Consider the following 26,110-nt stretch of genomic DNA (forward strand, 5'->3'; position numbering starts at 1 on the left):
AGCATCAGCATTTCTGTTTTACACCTTTCAGTGTGAGACGGCCATGAGGCATCCAGGCAAGTGGATGACCGTGAGTCAGAGCCCGGAGAGGGGGCTGCCTACTTGTGCCCGAGGCAGTCAGGCGGAGTAGCCCCTCAGAGCACTCTGAGATGCTGGGAGGTCCCAGCGCTGCTAGACATAGTTCTTGGTGTAGTTTATGCTTAATCATGACTATGGAAAGCAAGCAAGATGATAGCATAAATGAGCCAGAGAAGAGGCGCATATTTGTCTCTGTGATCACATGCCTTGGGGTCGGCATGGGGACACAGCTGCATTTGATATGACAACATTTCTGTGCCACTGAGGAATTGGATGCAGTTGGTACTCACGAAAGTGGGGCTTGCTTGACCCTTATGGTCCTTGACAGCATACGCGGAGGTACCCTTTTCTGCAGGTACCAGCTGGGTGCTGCACAGAACAAGTACCGTCTTAGTCCCATGCTGCTGGGAGCTTGCCTGTGTCACACAGAGTTCAACTTGAAAAATATCTCCTGAGAGCCTGCTCTGCAAGGCACTGTCGGAGATGAAAGTGAGAGTGACTTTGGCAAAACCAACAGGAATGAACATCTGTAGGGTAGAATGTGTTAGGTGCTGTGATGAAGGTGGCAGGTGTTTCTGGTGCACAGAGGTGGAAGGGAGGGCGGGCAGAGGTCACAGACCCTTCTTGGGAAGGATGGGCGTTTCCGAGTAGAGAGGGGTGAAGGGGAGGTCATGGCTGGTGGGGGAAGAGCCAGAGGAGACGCATGCAGGCCAAAGGCGTGGGGTGCATCATAGAGGGACGAGTCCCTGGACTGGAGGGGATAGTGGCATGATGATAATGAAAAGGTTAACCTGTGGGTCTCAAATGAGCACCATGCCGAGGGGTTCCAGCAGCATCCTGTGGGCTGCAGCAGCCCTCCAGGGTCTGGAAGGGGAGGCATTCTGTGCTCCAGGAGAGCATTTCCATTGTGACGGGGACAGAGGGGAGGTGATGCTTCCCAGCATTCAGGCCTGTGGGAGTGGAGAGGACAGGGTGGATGCGGGAGATTTTGAGGGAGGTGGCTGAAGGGTTTGAGGTGGACAAGGTGCATAAGGGTCACGGTGATGTGGTGGGAGTGGACATTTATGGCGTTAGGCCGTGTTCTTGTTCAAAGAGCTCCGGAAGTTTTACCCTATTTAATTCTCACAATAACCTTGTAAGGTAAATACATGTATTTTTGGGTGATAGCATTATTACCCCCACTTTACAGATGAGGAGTCAGCATCACAGAGGTCATCTGGCCCAAGGTTCCATCTGGTAAGGAGCAGAGCTGGGATTCAGAACCCAGGCCTTTACTGCAAAGCCTTGCTCTGAACCACGGGCCACAGAGGCAAGTTTTGACTCCTGGATAGAAGAACTGGTGGAGGAACATGTCCCCAAGATAGGGGACATGTGGAGAAGCACATTTTCAGGAGACTGGATGGACACCCTGATCTAGATGATATTGTTCAGAGTGCATATGACACCATAGAAAAGAAATACTGACTTCCAGTGCAAGCAAAGCATCTTGGGCATTTTGTGAGCTGAGGCAGTGGGCACCTGTGTGGTGAAGTGTCACCACCATCCTGGTATACCTGGTGCAGGTGGCAAGATCCCCACCCGAGTCCTGTGTTTCCAGTAATCACAATATCATGCCCATAGACTGATGAGGTGTTGCTTTGCAAGACTGTTGAACCTCTTACATGGGATTATACCCCTTCCCACAACAGCTGTCCCTGTATTGGCTGAGCCTTGGTGACCCTCTTTCTCCAGAAGCGGCAGAATCCGTAGGACTATCTTGGACTTAGAAATGAAGCCAGACTCTAGCTCCCCTGAATAGCTGGAGCCAGGAACCTTAAAGGTTCCATCTCCAAGTAAATTATTTTTTCTCTTTCTTTTCTCTTTCTCTTTCTTTTATTAGTGACATCTATTTCCAAAGATGCAAAGCTGACAAGTGGATGGGAGCAGCAGCTCTCCCTGTTAATTTGAGGGTGTCTATTTTGTGGAGGTAGCACCCTAAATCTCTCCACTCACAATGTTATTTCTTCTGACTCCTGTGTCAGCCTGCATCTCCCACTCTTTTGAGAGCTTTAGGGAAATGATGAGCCACAAAGTGCAAGCGTCTGCATTCTGCTGTCTCTTCACCCTCTCTGGATACTGCTTTTTTTTTTTCTCTTACTGTTGAATAAGCAAAAGCAAGAGCAAATTTATTCCTCAGGATCTCATATGAAAATGTGTAGTAATTGTTTCTTTTGCTATTGTCAATATGTTTCTGTTCCGTTCATTGAACTTTGTTCTCAGCTCCACCTGCCAGCTCACAATTTAACATATAGGTTATTTCCTCCTGTTTGCCCTTTATAAAATGGCATCATTTTCCTCTCCCAGTCTTGGTGGAGGGAGCGCTTATCCTTGTGTGTGCACGTGTGTGCGTGTGTGTGGTGCAGGAGTGGGTGTGGAAGAAAGGAGGGAAGTCCTTTGGAATCTGATTTAGAGCTAGGCTTCCCCTGAGCCTGGACTTGATCAAAGGCCTCACATTACTCTGCTCTTTCCAGGTATGAGAAGTGCCCGAACTCAGAAGTAATCGATTCTGATTTATATCCAGGTTGGGGTGTAATTAGCAGTCTTGATTAATATTGTGGTCTGAAATTTGCCATCTGCTTCCTCTGTTTGGGTGTATTTAAATGGTCACTTCCTGAGGCAGGGTGCTGAATTGGCGTCAGATGGGGCCCTTGACCGTGGGACCCTGAGTGGTCTCATCTCCCAGCCTCCCATTTCCTTACCTGGGGGGTTTGGATCATGATGTCTCCACTAGGGAATGTGAGTAAATCACACAGCACTTCCCAGGCCCAGCTCAGAGCCGGGCACTTTCCCTTCCCTGAGAGAAGTGGGGCCACTCTTAGCAAGGCAGGGGTGGGTTCCAGCCTCCCAGCTCATGGGCAGCCCCTGCAGTCCCGAGGCCTTACAGTAAAATGGACCAGCTGCAGTCATTTTACCTCTCACACAGCCAGGGTGAGGATGAGCAGAAGTGAATCCTGGGATCTTGGTGCTGGAGGGGGTTTGGCATATTATTAGGTTCAACCTTTTGTTTTATAGGTGAGGGAACTGAGGCTTAGAGGAGTGAATTGACTCATCCAAGATTCCCAGCCGTTCACAGCCTGTGGCCAGTGTGCTGGGCTGTTTGGGGCTCATCACACCACTCTGTCCATTAACTCATAACATATGCGGAGCCGCACTCCGCTCCGTGTGTGGTGGTGGACGGACAGATGGCCCTTCTCCCGCCATATGCTCCAGCCTATTTACAAGCGTCGGGGACTGGACGGGTTGTGTACCATTGCTCTAGGGTGGGGAGGCATGCCTGTGGCTGAGCCCAACTTTGCCTCGCCTCAGTGTTCCCACATCCCTCCTTCACTTGGGCTCACTCAGTCGATACCTGGCTGTTGATAAACAAGGGCCTCTCTGTGCCCCACACTGAGCTTGATGCCCGGGAAATGCACAAGAGGGGTGGAGGGAGGTGCCTGCCCCATGCAGCTGTCTGTAGGCTGGACACATACCAGCAAAGGTCGGTACTGGCCAGGTGGGAGAGGCTCTGTGGCTGATGAGTGGTCAGATAGAGCCACTGCAGAGTGAGGTGGGGGCAGGGCGGGGTTGGCCAGCCTAGAGGAGGAGGTGGGATGTCAGCGGTGCCTTGGAGGCTCTGGGTTGGATTGAGAAATGTGAAAAGTGGAAGTCTTTTGGGTTGGGGGAGATGCTGTGAGCAAGGCATGGAGGCAAAGGTGTGGAAGGTGTGTTTGGGGGACCCGAGGGTTCACACTGAGGAGTGTGGAAGCTCCATGAGAACGATTTTATTTTTAGAGGCTGCTTACTAGTGTTAGTGATTGGGCAGGCAAGTGTCTGATTAGATTTAGCTCGTCTAACGCAGTGATTGGGATCATTGTTTTGGCTCAGAGCATTGCTGAGACCTGGCTTTAACTGTGACTGATACTTGCTAACCTGTTCCGAGAATGGAATGGGACCAGAGGGAGGCATGGTGACCTGAGTCCCCCTCTCTGAGAAGCGCAGATCCAGTGGGGCCCTTGGGGTCCAGGGAGAGGAGCCTGTGAGCCCCAGTCTTGCTTTGGATTCACTGTGGTCCCTTCTGGGTCACAGAGTGACTTCTCGCCCACCCGCCTGCCTGCCTCAGCCCGCCTCCTCCTGAGCTAGCTTTCCGCTTATCTTAATTTATTGATGAAAACTTGTTTTACGGTCCAGAGCACAGACGGGCAGCAGCTCCCTGCCAAAAGAAAGCAGGCTCGCAAATCGCAAATCGGGAAAGCAGGCTGCCTCCCGGAGATGAGTGGCTGGGGAATGGGAGGACTGAGTGAGTAAAGCATGTCTGGGCAGATGTGTGCTCCACGGCCACTGCAGGAGTGGGGGCTGGGGGCTGGGGTCAGCCTGACAGGACCCCTCTCCAACGCTGGCCCCTGGCTTACAGGTGCTCCGCCTGGTCTCACTATCTGTGTGAATGAGGACTGCAGCCATAAATACTAATAACAGCTCCCCTTTATAGTTTTGTACAGGGTACCGTGCTAGGAAGTTTATTTTCATTAATCTCTTTTCATCTCGACTATACTTCTATGTGGTAGGTACCATTAATCCCCCATTTAAAAAACCAGCACTTGAGAAATTGTTTTCCATATTCCCCTGGCTGGTAAGTGAGAGAACCAAGACTTGAACCTGGTTTACCTGGTTCCAAGGCCAGAATTGTCACCAGCCTTCCCTGACCCAGACATCCAGCACTGGCCTGTGTGCTTTTCTGCACTGTGGCTGCGTGTTTGCCTAGAATTGGCTTGGATGTCCTGGAGTAGGGACCCGCCTTTCACTCTTGTGTGCTACCATGGCACCATGGTGCCAGCTCAGGCAGGTACCTCTGAGGTGCCTGCTGCAGGGTCTAATGAGCAGCTTATCAGACAGGACTTCCTTGTTCCTTTCTGAAAAGCAGGAAGTCTTTGAGTTGCTTCTGTGAGTAACTCTTTGAAGCTCTGTTTCCTAGTGGGTCAGATGTGGATATTTCTTGTGTCCCTGCTTCCCACAGGCGCGTAGGAGATGAGGGCTCTGCTCCTGTGAGCTGCAGCCTCCTCATCTGTAAAGTGGGGTGCAACTCCCCATGAGTCTGTTGGGACCTGAGATGGTGTGTGTGTGCCTGAGACGGTGTATGTGAAAGCACTCTACAGAAAATGAACCACCCAGGGTTGTGATGATTTCCACAAGCTCCCCTGTTTTGTGGAAATAAAGGCGCAAAAAGGTCAGTTGATTTCCAAGTTAGTTTGTTTTGTTCCTTCTTGGTTCCTCTTGCAGAGGAGTAGCCAACAATTTTTACAGCTCTGGTAAAATCAGTGAAGTGGGCAGACTGCCTTGGCTGGACTCCCCCCAACAGGTGTACACCCTGGACACACACCCCTCCCCCCAGATGGGCACCCTAACCACATGTCCTTCCCTCCACACACTCCCTGACCTTTCCCACCTTCTCTGCTCCGCGACACTGCCATTCCTGCCGCCACCTTCCAGCCAGGCACCTGAGGCCTAGACCCTGCTCCCCGCTCCCAGCTGGGGCTGTGCTTGCTTCCTGCCCTCATACTGGACTGTGTTTCTGGGTCTCTGCACTCTTGGGCATCCATCCCCACCTCCCTCAACTCAGAAAGTTGTTGAAAAATGTTTAATAAAATGATTTGGGATTTTCCTTAGGTCTGTGTGTAGTAGGCACGAAGAGGTTACAATCACAGGGTTTGGAGTCATAGTAAATTGGATTAAAACCCCAGGTCAGTTTTCCCATTTGCAAAGTAGGGGAAATAATAGCAACTACCTCATGTGGTTTTTGTGGAAAGGGGTTGACACAGTTCGTGGCATGTAATATGGGCTCAATAAATACTAGCTTCCTCATTAGTGTCATTCCCATCGTGGTCATCACCGTCACCCTCATTAGCACTGCATCACCACCACTGTTACTATCACTGTCACAGCTTTTATTTCCTGCCCTGCTGGTCAGGAGGTAGCTTCCAGGCCACAGAGGCTCACTCACACCCATCACACCATGGCTAGCCTTCCTTTCTCCAAGTAGGGACAGGTCTAGGTGACACCTTTCTGGCTTATTCGGGGTGACCTAGGTCTAAGCAGTGGGCATGGTGGGTCAGAATGTGGTTTCTGCAGTCAGGTTTCCTGTGTTCCTTCACCACTGAACCTCTCTGTGTCTTTTTCTCTCATCTATAAAACTGGGAGGACAAACATAATCTGTCCCCAACCATGTCATTGTGTTGGGAAGGTTAAATGAGGCAGAAGAGGCAAAAAGCTGTCAGAGCCCTGCTGGTGTGTGGCCGGTGCTCACAAGCGCTGGCACGGCAGTGTCCCCAGCAGGGCAGCAGCACAGAGTTAAGGTGGCAAGTCAGGCTGTGGGGGTGGGAGCAGGGCGTGGCTCCTCCATGGACCAGCTCTGTGACCTTGCACAAGTTCATCTGGTGAGACTGTGAACAGGCGTCTTTCAGCAGAGTAACCTGAATTGCAGGGCACATGTCAAATAGCAGAGGGTAGGCCATAGTTTCCTCTTCTACCAGGAGGGTGGAGAGGGATCTCAGGTTGTCGCTTAAGTTGGTGCTGAGACCAGCTCTTGCAGAGGGACCTGAATTTAACCAGCCTGTGTACTCCACAGAGCATGTAGGAAATGCCAAATCCTGGCGTGGGTGGACATGGCTCCTGGCTGGCAGTATAAATAACAATGGGCATAGGCTCCCTAGAGAGAGGGCCAGTCATGTGTTGGCCAAGTCCAAGGGCTGTAGCAAAGGTGTGTGTGTGGGTGGCTGCCCTGCAGCCAGAGATGGACCTGGCTGTCAGCCGTGATCTTTCGTGATATCTATATGTGTAATTATAGAGTGCAATTTGCTGAACTAAACCTGTAGAAGATCATTCTCATTCATTTATTAAAGGGGCCTCCCTTAGGGGGTGGGTGGAACAGAGGCAGCCGTGCTGAGGAGAAGCACCCAGCAATGGATGATTTTCACTCTTTGACTTTTTTCACCTCTGGAGGGGACATGCTCCTTTCCTCTAACAGGGAGAATGGACCCCACTCTCCCCATTCTGTAGGATGAATTATAGTCTCACAGATTATTTGAGCTCTTTGCCAGAAAGATGTGATGTGAATTCAAGGTATCCTTGTCCTGTTCCCCTTGCATTTTCCAAGGAGTTTGAATAATAGCACAATACTGTGTGCGATACTCATATTCTGAGGAACACAAGTGCTCAGGAGGCATAATCCTATTCATCTCTCCGTGTTCCTGAGTGCTGGGGATGTGTTTTCCTGCCTCAGTCTTCTAGTGGAGAATGACTCATTCAGAAAGGCTAAGTGGCTCGCCAGAGCTGCACAGCATGTCACCATCCCTGGGCTCTTGACAGTGCTGCGTTCTCAGGGAAGCCCACGTGGCCCCAGTTTCAATATGATCCTTGAAGGTTGGTTTCTTAAGCCCATCCCTGCCTCCCATGGCAGCCCCAACTTCACGTACTTTGTCCTTTGATGCTGTTAGAAATGTCTTTCTCCCCAGATGCACAAAATAAAACAAATGCAGGAAGGAAAAAATATGCTAGTGATTGGAAAATCCCTCTACAGACTCCTCTGACGAACTATTTTGAGTCCTTGGTGCCTTCGTTCTCAATTTATAGTGACCTTGGGAGTTCAGACAGTGCCTCACACTGTGGTCCCAGGCTGTCTCCCCAGGGCTCCTCTGTGGGCTCAGGAGCTCAGGCAGCCATCGCCCATGGGGGCACAGGTAAGGAGAGGTATGCAGACAACCCCACCCCACCCTGCTGCGCCACCATAAAGAGCACCCCTTCCCCCAGGAGCACCCTGCCTGACAGTAACAGGGCCTGAGGCTCCAAGCTGTTTCCTGTTGAGTATTGACACCTTCTGCAGTTTGGGGAAAAGACACTTCCAAGGGTCGCCCCCCTCCCCTTCAACTTTCCCAGCAAAAGGCAGTCCTCTGACTAGCTCAGGGAACAGAACCTCCAGAGGGGACGCAGGCTGTGGGCAGTCTGCCTCCCTCTTGGGAAGCACTTCCCTGCCCCTTCAGCTATTTGGCCCATGTCCTCTTGCGTGCTGTCGAATGGGGATGGAACCACTGTGTGCTCATTGCATGATCTGCCAAGGTCCTTGAGCAGAATCTTGCTGTCAGGGCCTCCATCCTCCTGTTGCCAGCAGTGAGTGGGAGTGAGAAGGGCTGGACCGAGCTAGGGAATGCTGGGGTACAGGTGCACCTGTGTCCCTTCTCCCTTCACTGCCCACCCCGCCTGGGCCTACAGTGGGCTGGACTGGAAGAACGAAGCCTGCCTGCCGGGGCTGCGGTGGTGGCGTGAATCGATGTTTATGGACTGTGAGTGATCGCTCCTGCTTTACAAGGCTGGCAGGTGCTTTGTATCATCTGCTGCTCTTTGGCACCCAGCTGCACATCATTCTGTGGTCCTTCTGGGGGCTGTTCCTCAGGCTTCGTTCCCTCTGGCGGCCTCAGTCACACTCCTGGCCCCCTTGGGGGGTGCTGAGCTGTCTCTGCTTCCTTTCTCATTTCCCCACAGAGCCAGAAGGCCTGCAGGTCAGTTTGAGAAGATGGAAAGATGCTGGCACCTGAGAAAATTGATCTTGGACCTTCTGTCAGAGTTGAGGAGTCCAGATGGCCTGGGAACTGGGGTGCAGGTGGAGGTGGGGGAGGTGAGCTCTGTTACTCTGCAGGCCTTTCTCCTGGGCAGAGGAATGGCAGTGGAAAATGGGAATTTAAAGGGGCTGTGTTAGGAGAGCACAGTTGGACACCAGCTCTCCTCCCCATGTCTAGTTCTTGCTCCTTACTTACTCTCTAGGCATCAGCTGGCTTAGGGACTGTCCTGATCTCAGCACCACTGCCTGGGCCTCTGAAACCCAGGGACAGATCCAGATTCTCCCTGCCCCCAGAACCATGTCACCCTGGATCCCACAGATGCCTTGGTTGGAGTGTGCCCCTGGCAGGGCAGGTGCCCTGCATGCTGAGGCCAGGCCAGGAAGCCCAGACAGATGGGCAGTGCTTCAGCCAAGCCAGCCTCCACTCCCCAACCCCATCCTGCCTCACTGGGGTCAGAGAACACCAGGGCCTTTGCGCGGCCCTCTGGGGGCCAGAACTGCTGGAAACTGGGCATTTCCCCCTGCCTAGGGCCCTCAACCCACTGGGGGGTGGGAAGGGACTGTCCTCAAAGTCTCAAGTGGGACCTCCTTCATCACAGACTCTAATCCCCATGGGCTTTTTAGAGTTTTAAACTATAAGAGGTATTTTGTAACGGGATCTACTCTCAACAGATTGGGTGTTCTGGTGAATTGGGGAGGGGGTTACCACATTCTCAGTGTCCCTACAAAGTTCACTGGAGAGAAGTGGACTCTGGAAACATGGAATTTAAGAGCTTTTTTAGCCTCCGAGGCATGCAGCTCCCAATACATCATCCCTTACGATTGGCCACGTTGAAATGCTCTTCCCTAGACCCACCTCAGATAGAAAATAACCTGATTCTTCCGTCAGCAAAATGTAACTGGGTTTTAGAGATGCAAATGCTTCATGTAATGGTATTTGGAGGAAAACTCAGTTCTAATATATGGGTGTGATATTTCTATCACCTATGCAAGCTGGTGATATTGGGGCTGTGAACTTGTGAAGAAATTGGAGGCTTTGAGAGAAAATGTGAGGTCAAAAAAAGACTGATGGAGGAATCATGCTGTTTGGCTTTAAGGTATGCACAAGCTCAGTGTGAGCCAAAATTGTGCTGTGGCTGCCAGCCAAGGCAGTGGAGACTTAGGCTGGATTACTAGAAATATAGAGCTCAAAGTGCAGGAGGGGAGAGTGGTATCTTTATACTCTGTGCTGGTCCATCCATAGCTGGACTCTAACTTTCAGTTTGGGATAGCAATGAGCAGTGGAGGGTGGAGGTGGAAGATCTCAGAGCCCTTTAGGCCAGGAGAAGATGGGCAGGAATGTTAGATACCGGCCTTCTGATATTTAAAGGCTGCCACACCTGTTTTGAGTGGGCTTCTTGGGCAAAACTAGCACTGAGGCATGTTAGCCATGGGAGAGTAGATTCTTGAGTTAAAAAGAAAGAATTCTTGTCCAGTTAGAGTTGTGTAAATGGAATGGAGCATCTTGTAGGATGGTGAGCACTGGGACCGCGGGGATGAGGCTGGATGGCCTGGGGCCAGGGATAGCTTACACAGAGAAGACCTCTCACTGAGTGGCCACCTCCCCCTCTGTGCTGCCATCATCCTACCTGCTGGGTGACTTTGGCAAAGACATCTTTGTGACTCTGTCCTGTCCTTTTGCTCTATGCAGAATTAGAAGCATTGTCGTGTGTCTCCCCCCCCCCCCCCCCCCCCCCCGCGCCTCCTTTACAGCTGTGACTATGAATGAGCTGTGACAAGGCCCCTTGGAGGCAACAGGCATCTGAAATACAAAGTGGTGGCCCCACTCTCAGCACTGACCTATGGTCCCTTCTCCCAGTGATGAATTTCTTGGCAGGCTGGCTTCTCCCGGGCCAGAAGGATCATTACAAGCCACATGTCAGGCTGTGAAATTAAAGTCACTTTGGTTTTCTTTTTTCTTTTCCACATCTACTAATTTATTAAATGCCATTAAACATTGTGGTTGGCTCTGGCTCATAAAGAGTGTTGGGGAGTGCTGAGACCTGGTGTTTGAAAAGCTCCTGCAAAGTGAAGAGGGGATGAGGCGGGATGGTGGGCTAGGATCTGGGCTGGGGGCTCTGTAGTGACACATGAAGCAGCCAGGTGAAAATAGCCAGAGGGTGTGATGGGCTCCAAGGGGTCTGGGCAGATGGAGCAGGGGACTTACAGGCAAATGAGGGGCTGAGGGGGGTAAATTGGGAGTAGCTTGGTGCACTGGGGTTCAAGAAATAACAAAGATGGGGTGCATGGGGGTGCTTCTTTTTCAGGTGGGTTTGGGTGTCTGGGTCTGGTCCTATTCCCAGGCTGTGTCCTGCTCAGGCCCTCCCCAACCCTCCCATCATCCATCCATCCAGTATTTATGTAGCATGTTCTGGGCCCTGCAGTGGAAGAGACATGGACCTGGCCCTGGAAGTGCTGGTGTTTCAATGAGGGTGGGCATCAGTCTCCACAGACGGTTGGTCTCTGAGGTGCCCAACTCTGGGTCCAGCCCTGGCACAGGAGGTCACCCCTGGGGAGGGCCACCCCCACACAGGAGAGAGGCTGTGGCAGTTATGAGGGGACACAAGGAGTGGCTGCCCCTGAGCTCTGAGCAGTGTGTAAGTGGGGATGGAAGCTCAGGAGGGAGCTTGGTTTCAGGGGAAATTATGGGCCTCACCCCCAGAGAAATGGGATGTCTACATGAAAAATACATAAGGCTACATGGCAGAGGCATATATTAAAACTACAAATCAATATGTTTCGAACTGAAGATGAGGAAAAATGCGATGGGGATATTGGCTCTTTACAACAGGCTTAATAAATGAGGTGAGTCTGGAGTGCCAGTTCACTGTGTGGCCATAGCCCACTAGGCCTCAGCTCGCTCACTGTGCATCTGGTGGAGGGGCCCAAGGGTGATGGGAAGATCCTGAGACAGCCCTCTTAAGGCCCAGACAGGAGAGTCCTGTAGGAGGGAGATCCAAAGGCATTGCCATGGGTGAGGCACTGTTCTAGCTCTGGGTGTTTAGCAAAGAACGAAACAGACCCAAATCCCAGCTCTCACAGAGATCAAGGCCATGGGCAAATGCAAGGGTGGGAACTCGTTTTCTCATGTTTTGATGTGGATTTATTTGGAGCCTGAATTGAAAGTATTTAGAAATGTCCTTGGTTATTGGGGGGCAGGGGCAGGGGAGACTTGTCAGGGTGATCCCTGAGCCAGTTCCTGCTTGGAGAGGGGTGCTGACTAGGCCTGGCTGTTGACCTTGGGTCAGTCGATGCTAGTGTGGGCTGGATCCCGGCCCCCTGAGTCACCCTGCCTCGCCCCAGTCTCTTCCTGCCTTGGGCTGACTATAGCTCGGTCATCTCAGCTGAGACAACCCTCTGGTTTTGGAAGGGAATTTTCCCAAATGCCACCAGCTAAGCTCTCTGGCATGGACTCTTTGGCTGTGCCACTGCAGACCTTGCCTCCTTCCTGTGTTTGACACCCTCCATATGAGGCAGCTCCCCTCCCTGTTCTTCCCCTCTCCCATCCCTTCCTCACCGTCTCCTAGCCCGCTGCTCTGCCTTTGAATGTTGGCTTCCTGTCTTCTTGCTCTCCTGCCCAGCAAACCTTTTCTGCTGTCAACTCCTCCCTCCTGCCCATTGCCACACAACAGACATTGGCCTTTTACTTGGTCCTAGCCCTTGCCAGCTCCCCAGTGGAGTCTTCTCAACATTTTCTCCTCTCATGTTGTATGGACCCTCTCAGAGCCAGAACACTGCCTCACCCTTGGAGGGAACCTGCCCCACCAGGTTCTTTCTTTGATGGTGTCTTCTCGGGGCTTTGAGAGCCAGATAATGGACACCTGGCATGGGATGGGCTGGGGCAGTTTCTCCTCAACTGACATTTGGAACTGGATAGTTCTTTTGTGTGTGTGTGTGTGTGTGTGTGTGTGTGTGTGTGTAGGACAGTCCTATACATTGTTGGATGTTTAGCAGCACCCCTGACCTCTACTCACTAGGATGCCAGTAGCAGTCCTCTCCCCAAGTTGTGTCAACCAAAACTGCCCTAGACATTGCCAGATGTTCCAGCAGTGAAATTGCTCCTGATTGAGAACCACTGGGCTAGGAGATGAGAGCATTTGTCCAATCTTGACTAAACCTGTGCTGGAAGGGACCAGAGGAATTCTCTAGTCCAAATCCCACATTTTAAAGGAAATTGGGCCTCAGAGAGCTAAAGAGTTGTAAGGTCACATGGTGAACAGCATGATGAAAGAGTCATTTTACTTTGCTTATTTTAATTTTTTTCAAATTATAAGAGAAAGTTTCCAAGGTAGTAGAAGTGAGCCAGCTGGACTGTATAGGCTCAGGAAACAAGTTACAGAAGCAAAAGAAGGGCCCTTGGAGCTTAGGAGAGGGAAAGGGAAAGGTAATGCACCAGAGGAGAAGAGGGGGAGGGAAAGGTGCAGGAGTGCTCCCCAGAGGGGGAGCATCCATGAAACAGGCATTTTAGAAAAAGGATTCAGGCAGCTCAATGTAGGCTGGGCTGAAAAACAGAGGCCAGAGGCAGGGAGGGGAGTATTCTGGGATCTGGGCATGAGACAGGGCCTAAGGTGGGGTTTAGGGTGCTTTCCACCTGTTGGCCGGGGCTCAGCATGCACTCACAGCCTCCTAGGAGTGGCAGTGTGGAAGGCTCTGCAGCAGACGCCAGGAAACCAGGTTCTAGGCCTACCCTGGCAGGGTGGCAATTGCCTGTTCCCTCTCAGTGTCCTTATTTGTAAACTTAGGGCCTGATGTTTGTATTCTTCCTGCCTGGAGGCTCTGCTGGTTCTGGGTCCTCCAAGATGGCGACACAGGGTCCATCTCAGCAGAGACCCCTGAGGAAATATGGGAGAGTGACTGGGGTCTCACTCATTCAGCAGGTGTTATATAGCATGCCTTTCCCCACCCCTGGACTTAGGTACAGGCTGCTGGTTGGGTTGACACCTGTAGGCAGCAGATCTCACCTGGGATCTAGCCTGGGGCATGGTGGGACCTCAGACAGACAGTAAGGAGGGAAGCAGATGGGGGGGTGGGGAGGACCACAGTTCCCTTCTCTCAGGGTGGAGAAAGGAGCCTGCCGGTGGGTCTTGGGAAGCTTGCAGACCGAAGAGCATGCAGTGTGGGGTCAGAGAAGCAGTGCTGAGAAATGACCAGCTCCTGGAACTTCTGAATTGTTGAGCTTTTCCTGGGTGGAGACTCCTTGAACTCACATCAGTTCCCACCACCAGGAGGGAAATGGAGAATGGAGGCACAGAAGGGACCCCACCAAGGCCACCCGCAGTGAGAACTGGCTTTGGGGGAAAGCTGTATTCTCTGGGGTGGGTCCTGGAGGCCTGATGTCTCCAGCTGCAGGATGGTAGGGGTATCCTACAGGTCCAGGAGTCCAAGGTCAGCTCTCTTTAGTAGGATCCTCTCCCTGCAGCAAGTGACCCGGCAGCAACGGGTTTTCCTCTCATTCATTCCAGAGTCTGGCTTTTAGAGCCATAAATCTTCAGCATGAAGATCATGAATTTCCATGGTATGATTAATGAAAGAAAAATTGAGACAGCAGCATAGATACTTACCAGATTGAAGAAAGTCAGTGACAAGTTGGATGAAAGTTTCAGCGCCTTAACTGGCAAACCCAGAGCTTCTGACCCGGCCTGGAGCGCCACCTAGTGGTTGCAGGGGTTATTCCCCTGGCAAAGCTGAGAGATGCCCCCATTGGGTGGGTGCTCTGGGCCTGTGTGTGCCCACACTTTGGGAGCCTTGCCCTAGTTCCACCTGGGGCTGCTGAAGGTTATAGGAGGTGCAGGACCCCTCTCCACATTGTGGGAGAGCCAGGCAGCTGCTCCACTTACCCAACTCTCATCCCCCTGTACTCTTCGAACAGTCTCTGGTTTAGTAATACTTGGGAATTTCCCAACTTCTCTGTCATGCTCAGTCTGCACCACCTTTGTTTCCCCATTTATTAAAATCCTACTCATTGTTTAAAGCCCAGCAAGCCCCTGTCAATACTGCCTCCCAAATATGTCTCAAAGTGGACCATTTCTGTCCAGTCCTCTGTAAGCACCTGGTGTAGGTCACCACCAGCCGGACCACCACAGTGCCTCCTGATTGCTGTCTCTGCTCCTTGGCCCTCCAATGGCCTGTTCTCCCAACAGCAGCCAGAGCAATCTATTGGAAACATAAATCATGTCACTCTCCAGATCCGGAGGCTTCCTGCCCCACTAAGAACAGCACCCACATTTTCTCTCCTGATGCCTGCAAGGTCCTGTCTCATCTGTCCCCTGCCACCCTGCCTACTGGCCCCTACCACTTGTCCTTCACTCTTTTGTAGCCACTTGAGCACCTTGCTGCTCTGTGGCTGCCCAGGCTCATTCTCCCCTTGGGGCTTTTGCACTGCTGTTCCCTCTGTGAGAACACTCTTCCCCCAAATATTTACGTGGCTCACTTCCCCTCTTTATTTGGGTCCCTACACAAATGCCACCTTTTCTTGAGGCCTTCCCTGACCACTGTGTCCCCAGTTACTTTCTAACTCTGTACCCATCCTAAATTTTCTTCACACACATATCAGCACCTGAAACTCCATGAGATGTTTGCTTGTGTAACAGCTGTGTCCTATGTCGGAGCTCCCTCTTCACGAGGGCCAGGCCTTTATAGGCACCTTTTACCAGCCCTCTAGCACTTGGAAGGGGGCTGGCACTTATTAAGTAGAGGCTCAGTTTGGGTTTGTGGGGTGCTTGTCTTCCCTGATACATCAGTGTCTCCTCCCTGAGCTTGGTTCCCAGGGGTAACAGCACAGCTTCCAGCACACAGGAATTGCTACTTGCTACCCATTTCCCATGCTTGCTTTCACGTAAGTTCCCACAGCAATCCAGGAAGTAGGTGTTATTATTCTGATTCAGAATAAAAGGAGTTTGCAAGGTGGCACAACCAGGGCCAGCTGGAGCCGGGTACCATCCATGTCTGGCCTCCCCAGCCCTTATGTAGAACATTCTTGCCCATCACCTGCCCCAAGTCCCCCCATCCTTGAGGGACTGTTTCCACCAACTGGCATCTTGGACCAGGACAGTGACTGCCTCCTCTGAGCTCCTGTACCATTTATTTGGCACCAGTGTATACTGCCAGGGTTAGATGCTGTTTTTTTATTGCTCCCATCCACCCGAGTGGAGGCCTGGGGAAGGAGGTCTCTAAAGCAGTTGTTGCTCTTCTGGCACAGGATGCTGCATGCTGTAGGTACTCAATAAATATTGGGTGACTGATTGATTGGCTTCTCAGACTCAGCACACTTCCCCTGGGCTACGGGAGGGAGGGGGCTGTCAGCTATATCAAGCATAAAATAAGGCAGACATGGAGATTTGCAGCCAATGAAACCGAAACTTCCCCAGGTGAAGCAAGTGGCGGCAGCGGCCCCAGGGGTGCTGTTGAACATTCAGTTTTCAGGCCCATAGTGCTGGTTGCTGGCTCACAGATGGATGGTGAAGGCAGTGATGGGCTGCTACGCCCTACACATTGGCCAGCCCCTCAGTCAGCCTCTCAACCAGCCCAGCGAGTCCTTTTCTTTTTTCATCTGTGGGAAATTTGTTCTTCAGGCTCCTGAGAACAGTGGGCAAATGACCCTTCTGGTCAGGGCAACAGGGTGCAGTCACTGGAAGGTCTGGCTCTGAGAAACTGGGCATTGAGATTCTCTTCCTGGCCCCAAGACAAGTCCTTATGGCTTCCCCAGACTCTTTCCTGAATGCTAGAGACTCCCCCCTGCCAGGTGGAATAACTGCAGCCACTTATATGCATCTAGGACCTGCAATATTTGCCACATGCTTTTGCCTGTGTCTCATTTAATTTGATCCTCAGAGTGACCCTAAGGGCTGGTGAAGCCAGTATAACCCCATTTGCCAGATGGGGAGATTGAGACACAGAGAGGCTGAATGGATTTGTCTGGGTCACACAACCAACATGATTTGAGGCTGTGACTATGTCTGACCAGTAGCCCAGTTCTCACCCTTTCTGTGTCTCAGAGTTAGGGGTGGGGAAACAGAGTCTTTCAAGTCCCCTGGTGGTGAATGCAAGAGCAGTGCCAGTCTAACAGGTTTTGCTTTCTCTCCAGCTCTGTGGCTGTGGGCTGCTTGGAGTGGGCATTTGGCTCTCCGTGTCCCAAGGCAACTTTGCCACCTTCTCCCCCAGCTTTCCTTCGCTGTCTGCAGCCAACCTAGTCATCGCCATCGGAACCATTGTCATGGTGACGGGCTTCCTGGGCTGCCTGGGGGCCATCAAGGAAAACAAGTGCCTCCTCCTCAGTGTAAGTTGGACTCCACACCCCAACCCCTCTGAACCCTGGTTCAGCCTGCATTTGGGCCACGGCAACAGGCAAGGCCTGGGAACATGAGCCCAGGGCAATTGCTTCCAGAATGTCCTTTGCCCAACCACACCCCTCTTCCTCATGATTGGCTATCCCTGCCCTAGTTGTCCTTCCCACTCCTTGATTGGCGTCTACCTAATGGCCCTCCCCTACCTATCTGGGTTTCCTCAGAAGTAGGTTACCTCTCCATACCTGGGAAGCCCTGGCTAAGTGCTGCCTGCCCCTGCCTCCCTGCCATTGTTCCTGTTTGTGCCCCTCTCCGGCCCCCACCGTCACCTCGTGCTCACGCCTGCACCTTCTCTTTCCAGTTTTTCATCGTCCTGTTGATCATCCTCCTAGCAGAGCTGATCTTACTTATCCTCTTCTTTGTCTACATGGACAAGGTGAGCCTTCAGGAAGGGGGGAGCTTATGGAATTTCATTGTCCTTGGGGTTGGGTCAAACTGGGGCAAGCCAGAGGAAACGCGCTGACAGGTAGTACCTGCGAGGAAAGGCAGGTGGAACCAGGAGAACTAGGGAAGGCCCAGATGAAAGGTTTTGCTGGGGCAGCATGGAGAGGGCGCATTTGGGATGGTTGGTTCCCTTGTGTAGTCTTAGGAAGTTGAGTCCTCTAAATTGTCCAGGGATGTAGTGGACTGCCCCTTGCATAGTGAGCTCCCCATCACTGGGAGCATTCAAGCATATGTGTGTTGACCATGGGGAGAAGGGATTTGGACCTCACTAAGTGGTTGGGCTGGGTGATTTGAGGATAACCCATTGGAAACATGCAAGAACTTAGCAGGTGACACCATGAGTAGGGCTAACAGTGAAGGGTAGCTACACTTCCTTTTCTAGAGACCTCTGAGGGCAGAGCAACCACTCCCAGACTGCACTGCAGGGTTCAGGAGGATGTTGGGGTGACCCCTGGCAACCTTGCCAGACTAGATAGTTCCCAGTCAGTTTGGTGCTCCCAGGAACGACTAGCCAAGCGCTCAGTCCCTTTGGTGCACTGTGCCCAGGAACTATGCCACTGTCTGTTCCTTGGGTCCTTGAAGTACTTGCCCAGGCCACACTGGAAGGTGGGGTCATTGTTAGGATTAGAAACAAGAGTTCTTTTGCATTTATGAAAGGGAAGAAATAATATTAAGAGATCCCTCTGTGCCAGTCCTGTTCTTGGCTCTTTATAAGAATTGTTTCCTCTAATTCTCACAGCCCCAGAGGTAGATATTACTATTCTAGCTTATTACAGATAAAGCAGAGGTAAGCTAGTGAGGTGTGGACCTGAGAGCAAAGGGACTGATTTGGCACTCTCTGGTGCCCAGGGTGTCTTCTGACAGGGGCAGCATGGGGGAGCATGTGGGTGGGGTAGCAGAGTGGCCTGTGTGTGGCTGGTCTCTGCCTCTGAGTGTTAACAGCTGTGGCCCAAAGGGTTCAGCTCTCGTGGGAGTCAGTGGGTGCAGACTGAAGCTGGGAGTGTGAACCTACCCTGCCCCAGCACCCCACCCCCGGGGCCCTCCCCCAGTCTGGAAGAGAGGTGGCCAGCAGTTCTAGATGACCTGGGCAGGTTGTATCCTGGTCCCAACTGCCCTGTCTGTCTGCCTCAATGTGACAGGTAAACGAGAACGCCAAGAAGGACTTGAAAGAAGGCCTGCTGCTGTACAACACGGAGAACAACGTGGGGCTGAAGAATGCCTGGAACATCATCCAGGCCGAGGTAAGGGGTGGACAGCGCTGTGGACTGGATGTGGCAGGGGCCAGCAGGCGGGAGGAGGCGTGGCAGCCTGGGCCTCACACTCCACCCAGGTCACTGAATTGGGACCTGTGCTTTCCGGTTTGTAAGTGAGAGCTGTTGAGTCAGACACCATCTAGTGGGATACAGCTGGAGGGGAATGAGGAGGTGAGTGAAGGAGGCCGAGCAGGACCTGGGCACGGGAGTGGACAGGCCTGAGGGAGCCATGTGAGTGGCTGGCTAAGTGGGCATAGGGAGCTGGGAAGGATGGATAATCAATTTGGATAATCCGAGTCCTTTTCTGAAGCTTTGGAATGAGTGACAGAATTTATTTTAGCAATAGTTATGCCTCCCTGGTCATGGCTCAGGTAAGGAGGCTCTGATTCTAAGAGAAAAACAGTCAGTACAGCCTGGATGTTCCATGTTAAGCGCTTGGGAGGGGCAGGTGCCAGCTTGGGACAGCCTGTCAAGCCCAGAGCAAGAGGTGCTGGTGGGGAGTGGATGGTTGAGCACTCCTGCCCCGTGTCCAGTGCCCAGCTCTGAAGGGCAGGCAGCATTTCTGTCTTCTCGCTGTGGCCTCCAGGAAGGAGCTATCACTTACTTCCCCTGTGGGCCCAGCTGAGGCCAAAAGAAGGCCTTTGTGTCCTCTGCTGAACTCCAGGGTGGCAGCTCTGTGGGGCTGGGTTGGCCTGGACAGGGGAAGGCCCGGAGGAGGATGGCAGGCCATGGCATGTCTGACCCTGTGCATCCCACCCACAGATGCGCTGCTGTGGTGTCACCGACTACACAGACTGGTACCCGGTGCTGGGCGAGAACACGGTCCCCGACCGCTGCTGCATGGAGAACTCCCAGGGCTGTGGACGCAACAGCACCACCCCGCTGTGGAGAACGGTGAGGCCTGAGGTCGCTTCCCTGGGTCCTCCTCCCAGGAGCCTGTGTGGTTGCAAGAGGACACCCACAGGGGAGGGAGGGTGGCCTGGGGCACCAAGGAATTGGCTTAATGGGGAGTGTGGTGGGGGATACACAGGACTGAAGCCAAAAGGCAGGTGGAAATGGGGACCCTGGACCCACAGTTGGGAGTATCATAGGGTGGGGGTCTGAGGCTGTGCAGTGGGGCCTTGTAGGTGGAGTCCTGGGCAGGGCAGGGGCTGCTCAAAGGCAGGAGGACCAGGCTGAAGGTCAGAGGGGAACAGGAGGAAAGAGCAGAGACAAGGGCTGAAGGAGAAAGCTGGGGTGGCTGGGTGAGGCTGGTGCTCATAGTCATGCTGGGCCCTTCACCTTGTGGCCCTCGCTCCCTAGGGCTGCTATGAAAAGGTGAAGATGTGGTTTGATGACAACAAGCACGTGCTCGGCACGGTGGGGATGTGCATCCTTATCATGCAGGTAAGAGGGCTGCCTGAGCCTTGCTGCATCCCAGCTGGAGAACAGCAAACCCCCGAAGGCTAAGTCACTGACCCAGGCAGCCCGACGTCCACGTGCTTTCCTGCTCTGCTCTGCGGCCTCTAGATGCCTGTCCTGCTGCAGGCCCCACAGGGCTCTGCTTCCTTACATTTCCTGAGCCTTGGGCCTGATGCTGGCATTGTTGCAGCCTGTGTGTGGGTTTGCTGGTGAACACACCTGTCCCCACTCCACAGGGGTGTTTACCTTGTGGCCGAACTGAATGAAACCTGAGTCCTCAGTAACGATTGTGAGTGTGGGCTCATGGGCCAGACCCTACAGGTGTCAGTCCTGGTCTCACCATCTATTAGACATATGTGACCTGGGCATACTGATTAGCATCTGTGCCTGAATTTCCAGATCAGTACAATGGGCATAATCATTGTGCTACTTCTTAACAGTAAGTGAGATTAATATGCCTGACGTCGGGCCTAGAGCAGCACTAGGCACATAGGAAGTGCCCTGCTGTTATTACCAGGCTCTTTGTGACAGTTGTTCTTTGGAAGGCCTAGTGTAGATGATGGAGAGAGAAGGGGGGGGGTTCCTGCCTCTCATCCTGATGGTGAGGCTGACACAGCTGTCTGGGAACATGAGACCCCCAACCTTTCTGGGACAAGCATTTCCTAGGCTCCCTCCTGTACCCACCATGTATGGCTCCTATCCCTGGTGAGCAGGAGCCTTCGTGCCTGATTCCTCTTGGAGTACTTGAACTGGTCAGTCCATGGGAAGATGGTCAACATCCTGCATGAAGTTATCTTTCTTATCCTAAACTCTTGGGCCCAGAGGCCAGATCATGTCTGATTTATCTAAGCGCTTGCAGGCTGAGCAGATGAACCTGCTGTCATTCATGGAGCTGTGATGTGAGGTGCGCTCACAAGAAGCAAGGTTCTGTTTAGTACTGAGAGTGGGGTTCATCTCAGGTCTGCTCGTGTAGGCCTCGACTTGGACCAGAGCCCTGGAACTGGGCTCACCAGCCACGGCCTCCTCCATTTATGCCTAAACCTTTGGTATGAGCGCCATGGGAGGCACACAGTGTCCCCAGTCACCTGCTTGATGGCCTGTGCCCATTGCACACTATCTGTGGTGACTGTGAGGCCACAGGCTGGCTCCTTCCTGCTCCTGCACCGCTCTGGGTCACCACCTTTCAGGATTCAGGAGTGGAGGGAACAACAAACGTGTGTAATTTTGTCCTAAGCCTCGTTGGTAAGACGTGTCTGCTGCAGCCGAAGACATCACATCGTGTTTTCCAGAACCAAACAAGTGACTCAGCACGGGTTTTTCATGTTCCTGCTGCATTCCTTCCCCCTCTGAATTTCCTTGTTAGCTACCGTTAGGGTCAGGTCCTTTGTGCATTCAGGCCTCACCACAGCACTGAGATGGGGAGGTCACCATGCCTTGGAGAGGTTCAGCGACATTCTGTACAGACGGCTCTGAGGGCTGAGCTCACCCATGTGGCCCTGGGCTGGTCCCTGGGTGTCCTCCTCTGTTCACCACTGTCCTCATTCCACCAGCATTTGTCAAACACACAGGTGTACCATTTGCTTTAGGTTGCCTGTGTCAGACCCCGGCCATGGGGCTTTTGTTTAAGGCCTGTTCCCCATGTCTTTCAGATTCTGGGCATGGCCTTCTCCATGACCCTCTTCCAGCACATCCACCGGACTGGTAAAAAGTATGACGCCTGAGCGGCCGGCGGGAGCCCAGCCCCCACACGGACACTGTGCCAGGGAAGGAGATTTGAGCTTTGTGTTGCCTGCCCGCACTCCAGACTGCTGACCCCTGCCCCCACCTCCCCCAGCCGCCCTCCCTACTTACCCTGCCTCAGCCTTCTTGGGGTGGAAGGCCAGGGAGGAAGAGGCATGGAGACCTTGGGGTGCTGGGGGTGCCTGGATTCCTGCATCTGTGTATTTGCCAAAGAAGACAGGGTGGGCCAGGGGACATGCTTGAGGAGGCCCCAGCACTGATGTGTGTCTACCCCGCCCTTCCTCACTGACACTGTGCCGCATGGGGGTGCAGTGGAATGTTCCCTCCTGGTGGAGAGACTGCCCAGCAGAGGCCACCCCACGGGAGAGCGGGAGAGGCCGCCTCCAGCCAGGGACCCAGGGAGCATCTTGCCCAGGCTTTTTATACCTTACAGTATAACTTTTTTATTTTATTTTACTCTGATTATGATTATTCAGGAATATTATCTCAGATAAGTTTAGGGTTAGCTTTCTGATTTATAACTTTTTACTGTGTTGATTTCTGTAATGGTTTGATTTTTTTCTGAGGGTGGGAGATGGGTGGGAGAGAGGACATCTGTCTGGTTTCAATCAGGACAAACCACTGTGCAACACTCAGGAGGCGCTTGGGTGAGGTGCGCCAGCCTGCATTCTGAGGCACTGAGAGGAGGGCCGGCAAGGACTGCTCTCCCTGGCCCAGGGCAGCATCTTTGGCACAAGAGCCTGGAAGAGGAGGTGAAATGAGGATCATGAAGCAACATGGAGGAGCGTCCTGCACAGGAGCAACGGGTTGGCGAATGCTGGTGCAAGAGGCCAGAGCAGCAGGGGTTGCTAGAGGCTGGCGAGGTGCTTTCCCAGGAGTATGGCTGGAGCCATCGTGGGTCCTTCCACTTCACTGATGAGCAGTTGTTCTTTTTTCCCTTCCCCTGCCCTCTGCTGGCATGGGAGGCCCCTCCTTACCCCTGCCCCCGCCACTGCCCCTGCGGGCCTTCCTGCGACAGGTTCTGCCAACCCCAGTGATTTCAGACATTCCTGCTAGAAACTCTTGGACACATACCTCTCGTTCAGCTGCTGCTCACTTTCTCACACTGCTTCTGGGAGGAGAAGCAGTCCCAAGGTTTTGCTGCTCAGTGGTAGAGGCCCTGTGGCAGTCAGGAGGGGCAGGTGGAAGTGGTGCCCATGATCATTCCAGCCAGTTCACTGGGCTGCTGGTTCCCTGCTGGGAGGAAGGGACAGGTGTCCACCCAGGTCCCAGGACCCATATCCTTCCTCGGGGCTCATTGATGGTGGGCTGGGTGATGATCACATCCTCTGTGACCCCAAGGAAAGTATAGAAAACTGAGAGAGGTCAGACTGGATCCTGTTAAGTAGCCCCAGGACTAAAGCAGCCTGAGTCAGGGCCTGGGAGATGAGCGAGTAGGCGGGGCATTCGACTGCAAGGGGGCCCCAGCGCTTATGCTGGCCTACGCCAGCATTTTGCAGTTAAAGAAGAAAGTCAAGAACCCGTGGGACAGAGCTTGAGAAGGTTCCCCACTAGCTAGGTAGGACCCAGTGTGCTTCCCCAGGTGGGGCCTCATGGGAGGTTGCCTTTTCTTACACCACTTGGTTCCATACCTAGTTTTTTCACCAGGCTCATATCTTCTCTCCAACCTCCACCTGTCTGTTCTAAGAGCTGTGACTCAGCAGCCCAGCCAGCATCTCCTCCACTAACAAGTGCAGTGTAGTCAGGACCAGGAGTACAGAGCTTTGGGTGAGCTCAGGATTCACATTTTTGGAGGGTGGAGAGTAGAGAATAGAGTAGTCTCAGTGAGTTGAGCAGTAGAGCCACTCCCCTGAGACAGGAGCACTGGTGCAGATGGGAGAGCTGGGAAGGTGTTCCTGGGGTGGAGGATGGGAAAGCACATGGTTGAGCAAAACTGCCTCTGGGTCCTCTGTCTGGTCTTCCTGGTAAGGAGCTTCAGCTGCCTCCCCGGGAACCTGTCTGCAGACCTCAGAACAGCCATGCCACCACGCCATTGTGGAGACACTCGGCAAACAAGCATTCACGTCGCACAGTGGGACCTGGTGCATAATGATTTATGCTGGGGTAGGGGGGTGGGTTTGTTTATGCCTATCAATGCAATTTTTAATTTTTGTTAAAATCAACAGCAAAAGCCTAGCACCTTGGGGGTATAGCCTCCCTGGCAATCTTATGTTTCTGGAGCTTCAGGGGCATCCTTTGGCCCTGGAGCCCTTGCCACAGACCCCCTTCCTCCTGCAAGCCCCCCACCTCATTCATCTGTCTGCAGAACCTTGTCCACAGTTCCCAAATTCCCTTCTTGCACCCTGTGCTTGGTTGTTCTGTCATTTGGCTGAGTCTACCCTGGGTGGAAGGTGCAGTGCATGGGCCGGGGGTGCTCTTCCAAGCCTGTGTCTGGCCCACACTGCAGAAGGCCTCAGTCCTGGCTTCCCTAACCAGTCAGAGTTAGTTTAGTCAGGTCTGATGCAGGCAGTTTATAGAGGGCTCAGAAGGTCAGGGTCCTGCAGTCACATCAGGGGAGTGCCTGTGTGGCCTTTCTCTGCAGCCACCTCATGAGAGGTGAGTGAGCAGGTGCTGAGCTGTTTCGAGGGGCTGCAGCAGGTGCAGGCACAGTCTCCACCAGGGCTCCCCCTGCAGGCCTAGGCCTGCATCATAGGCTCTCCGGAAAGGCTGCTGAGCCCACCCCAGACTCACGCAGATGTTCTGGTCTGACTTGGAACTAGGTGGCCATCCCTCCTTGTGTTAGTGGCCAAAGAGCAGTCAGATGGATGGAAATGACTGTCCCCAGCTCTTGGGCCCCCTGCCCACCCACTGGTGGAGGTGCTAACTAGCAGGGACCTGGCATAGGATAGGAGCTGGGGCCAGGTGCTTAGGGTCTGCTCTTTGTCCTGCCTTTCAGAGGTTGGCACTCATGTTCCCATTCTCCCATGTCCTCCTCTCCCCACAGTGAAGCAGTGTTCAGGGTGGGGCCTGGCCTTTCTGCCCTGACTGGGCACTCTGAGGGTGAGGCCTGGGGGCCACGGTGCCCACACCCTGCGCAGCCCCGGACAGCGCAGGGGAGCACGCCTGTTGGTTTCAAATGCACTTTTCTGCTTGCGATGCCGTATCTGCGTTTCCTTCATCCTGGTCCTGGCTTTATTGAACACCATGTTTTTAGCATGTTTTTAAATAAAAACTGATAACGTGTCAAAAGCACAAGCAGGCTATCTCCGTGGTGTGTTCATTCTGTCAGCCATGACTGACTCATTTCATGTCCTGGTTGGTGGGAGACCAGTGGGGGGTCAAGCACCAGTCCCACTATCTGTCCAAGACACACTCTGTAGCCAGGACCTCATCTCTCCTCAGGCCCACGGTATAGATCTGCTGGGTTGGGGGGGGTCCCTCTGTGGGTACCTGAGGAATCCTAACACCTCTTTTGCCTGGTGACCTGCTGCAGGTTTGGTGAGGGGCCAGTCTGAGTGTCCCGAGCCCTCTGCCGGAGAGGCCAACTCCCATCTGCGTACTTGTCCCGTCCAGACCACCAGCCTGTGGCCCAGGCCCAGTGTGCTGGGAGAGGGGTAAGCAACAAGTCATTCATGGCTCCCTGTGGGGCAGGGACTGTCAGCTTTAGGGTCAATATCTCCTCAGTCCCTTTGATGATCCTGGGGTTCATATGAGCCAGGAGGGGACCTTGTAGTGTGACTTTGCCTGGGCTGCACTCTTAGGTGGCTCTGAGATGGCCTCCAATAGGCACAGAAACATGAGTCAGTATGAGATAGTGGGAAGGAGGGAGACACTGAAAACCACATGGGCCCGCCGACCTTGCCACCTCACTGCAGGAGAAGCTGCCAGCTTCCTTGGCTGCTGTAGTCACAGAGACAAGTGGCAGGTGAGAAGTTCAGATGTCATCCTGCCCTGGGCATTGCTGTACCTCTTGTACCAGACGGGCTGGGGTCTGAGGGCTGGAGGCTGGGTACCGGGGTGGAAATGAAGGGCGAATGTGCAGCATGGGTGTGACGGGAGCAGGAGCAGCGTCTCTCAGCCCCTCCATGCGTGGAGGTCTGGCTCCCTCCCTTCTCAGGGAGAGGCCAGGTTGGCATGGCGTTGTCCCGGAGCATCAACTTTTGGGGCGCTCTCCAGCAGCTGCTGTGTTCCAAAGCCTGCAGGGATTTGCT

At 53.2% G+C, this 26,110-nt stretch overlaps 1 protein-coding gene across 2 annotated transcripts in view; it reads left to right on the forward strand.

The window, feature by feature from the left end:
* TSPAN9 (tetraspanin 9) overlaps positions 1-22,457 on the forward strand; it is a 191,867-nt gene extending 169,410 nt beyond the window's left edge. For both annotated transcript variants that reach the window (XM_087814481.1, XM_016215235.2), the window contains 6 exons: positions 16,824-17,015; positions 17,384-17,458; positions 18,666-18,767; positions 19,542-19,673; positions 20,082-20,165; positions 21,830-22,457. In XM_087814481.1, the coding sequence (XP_087670607.1) occupies positions 16,824-17,015; positions 17,384-17,458; positions 18,666-18,767; positions 19,542-19,673; positions 20,082-20,165; positions 21,830-21,901 (657 nt within the window). In that variant the 3' untranslated portion in view covers positions 21,902-22,457. The remainder of the gene's footprint in view (positions 1-16,823; positions 17,016-17,383; positions 17,459-18,665; positions 18,768-19,541; positions 19,674-20,081; positions 20,166-21,829) is intronic.
* The last annotated feature ends 3,653 nt before the right edge of the window (positions 22,458-26,110 follow it).

Source organism: Miniopterus natalensis, chromosome 2 (genome assembly GCF_054644295.1).
Source record: "Miniopterus natalensis isolate mMinNat1 chromosome 2, mMinNat1.hap1, whole genome shotgun sequence".
In the NCBI taxonomy this organism is placed as follows: Eukaryota; Metazoa; Chordata; class Mammalia; order Chiroptera; family Miniopteridae; genus Miniopterus; species Miniopterus natalensis.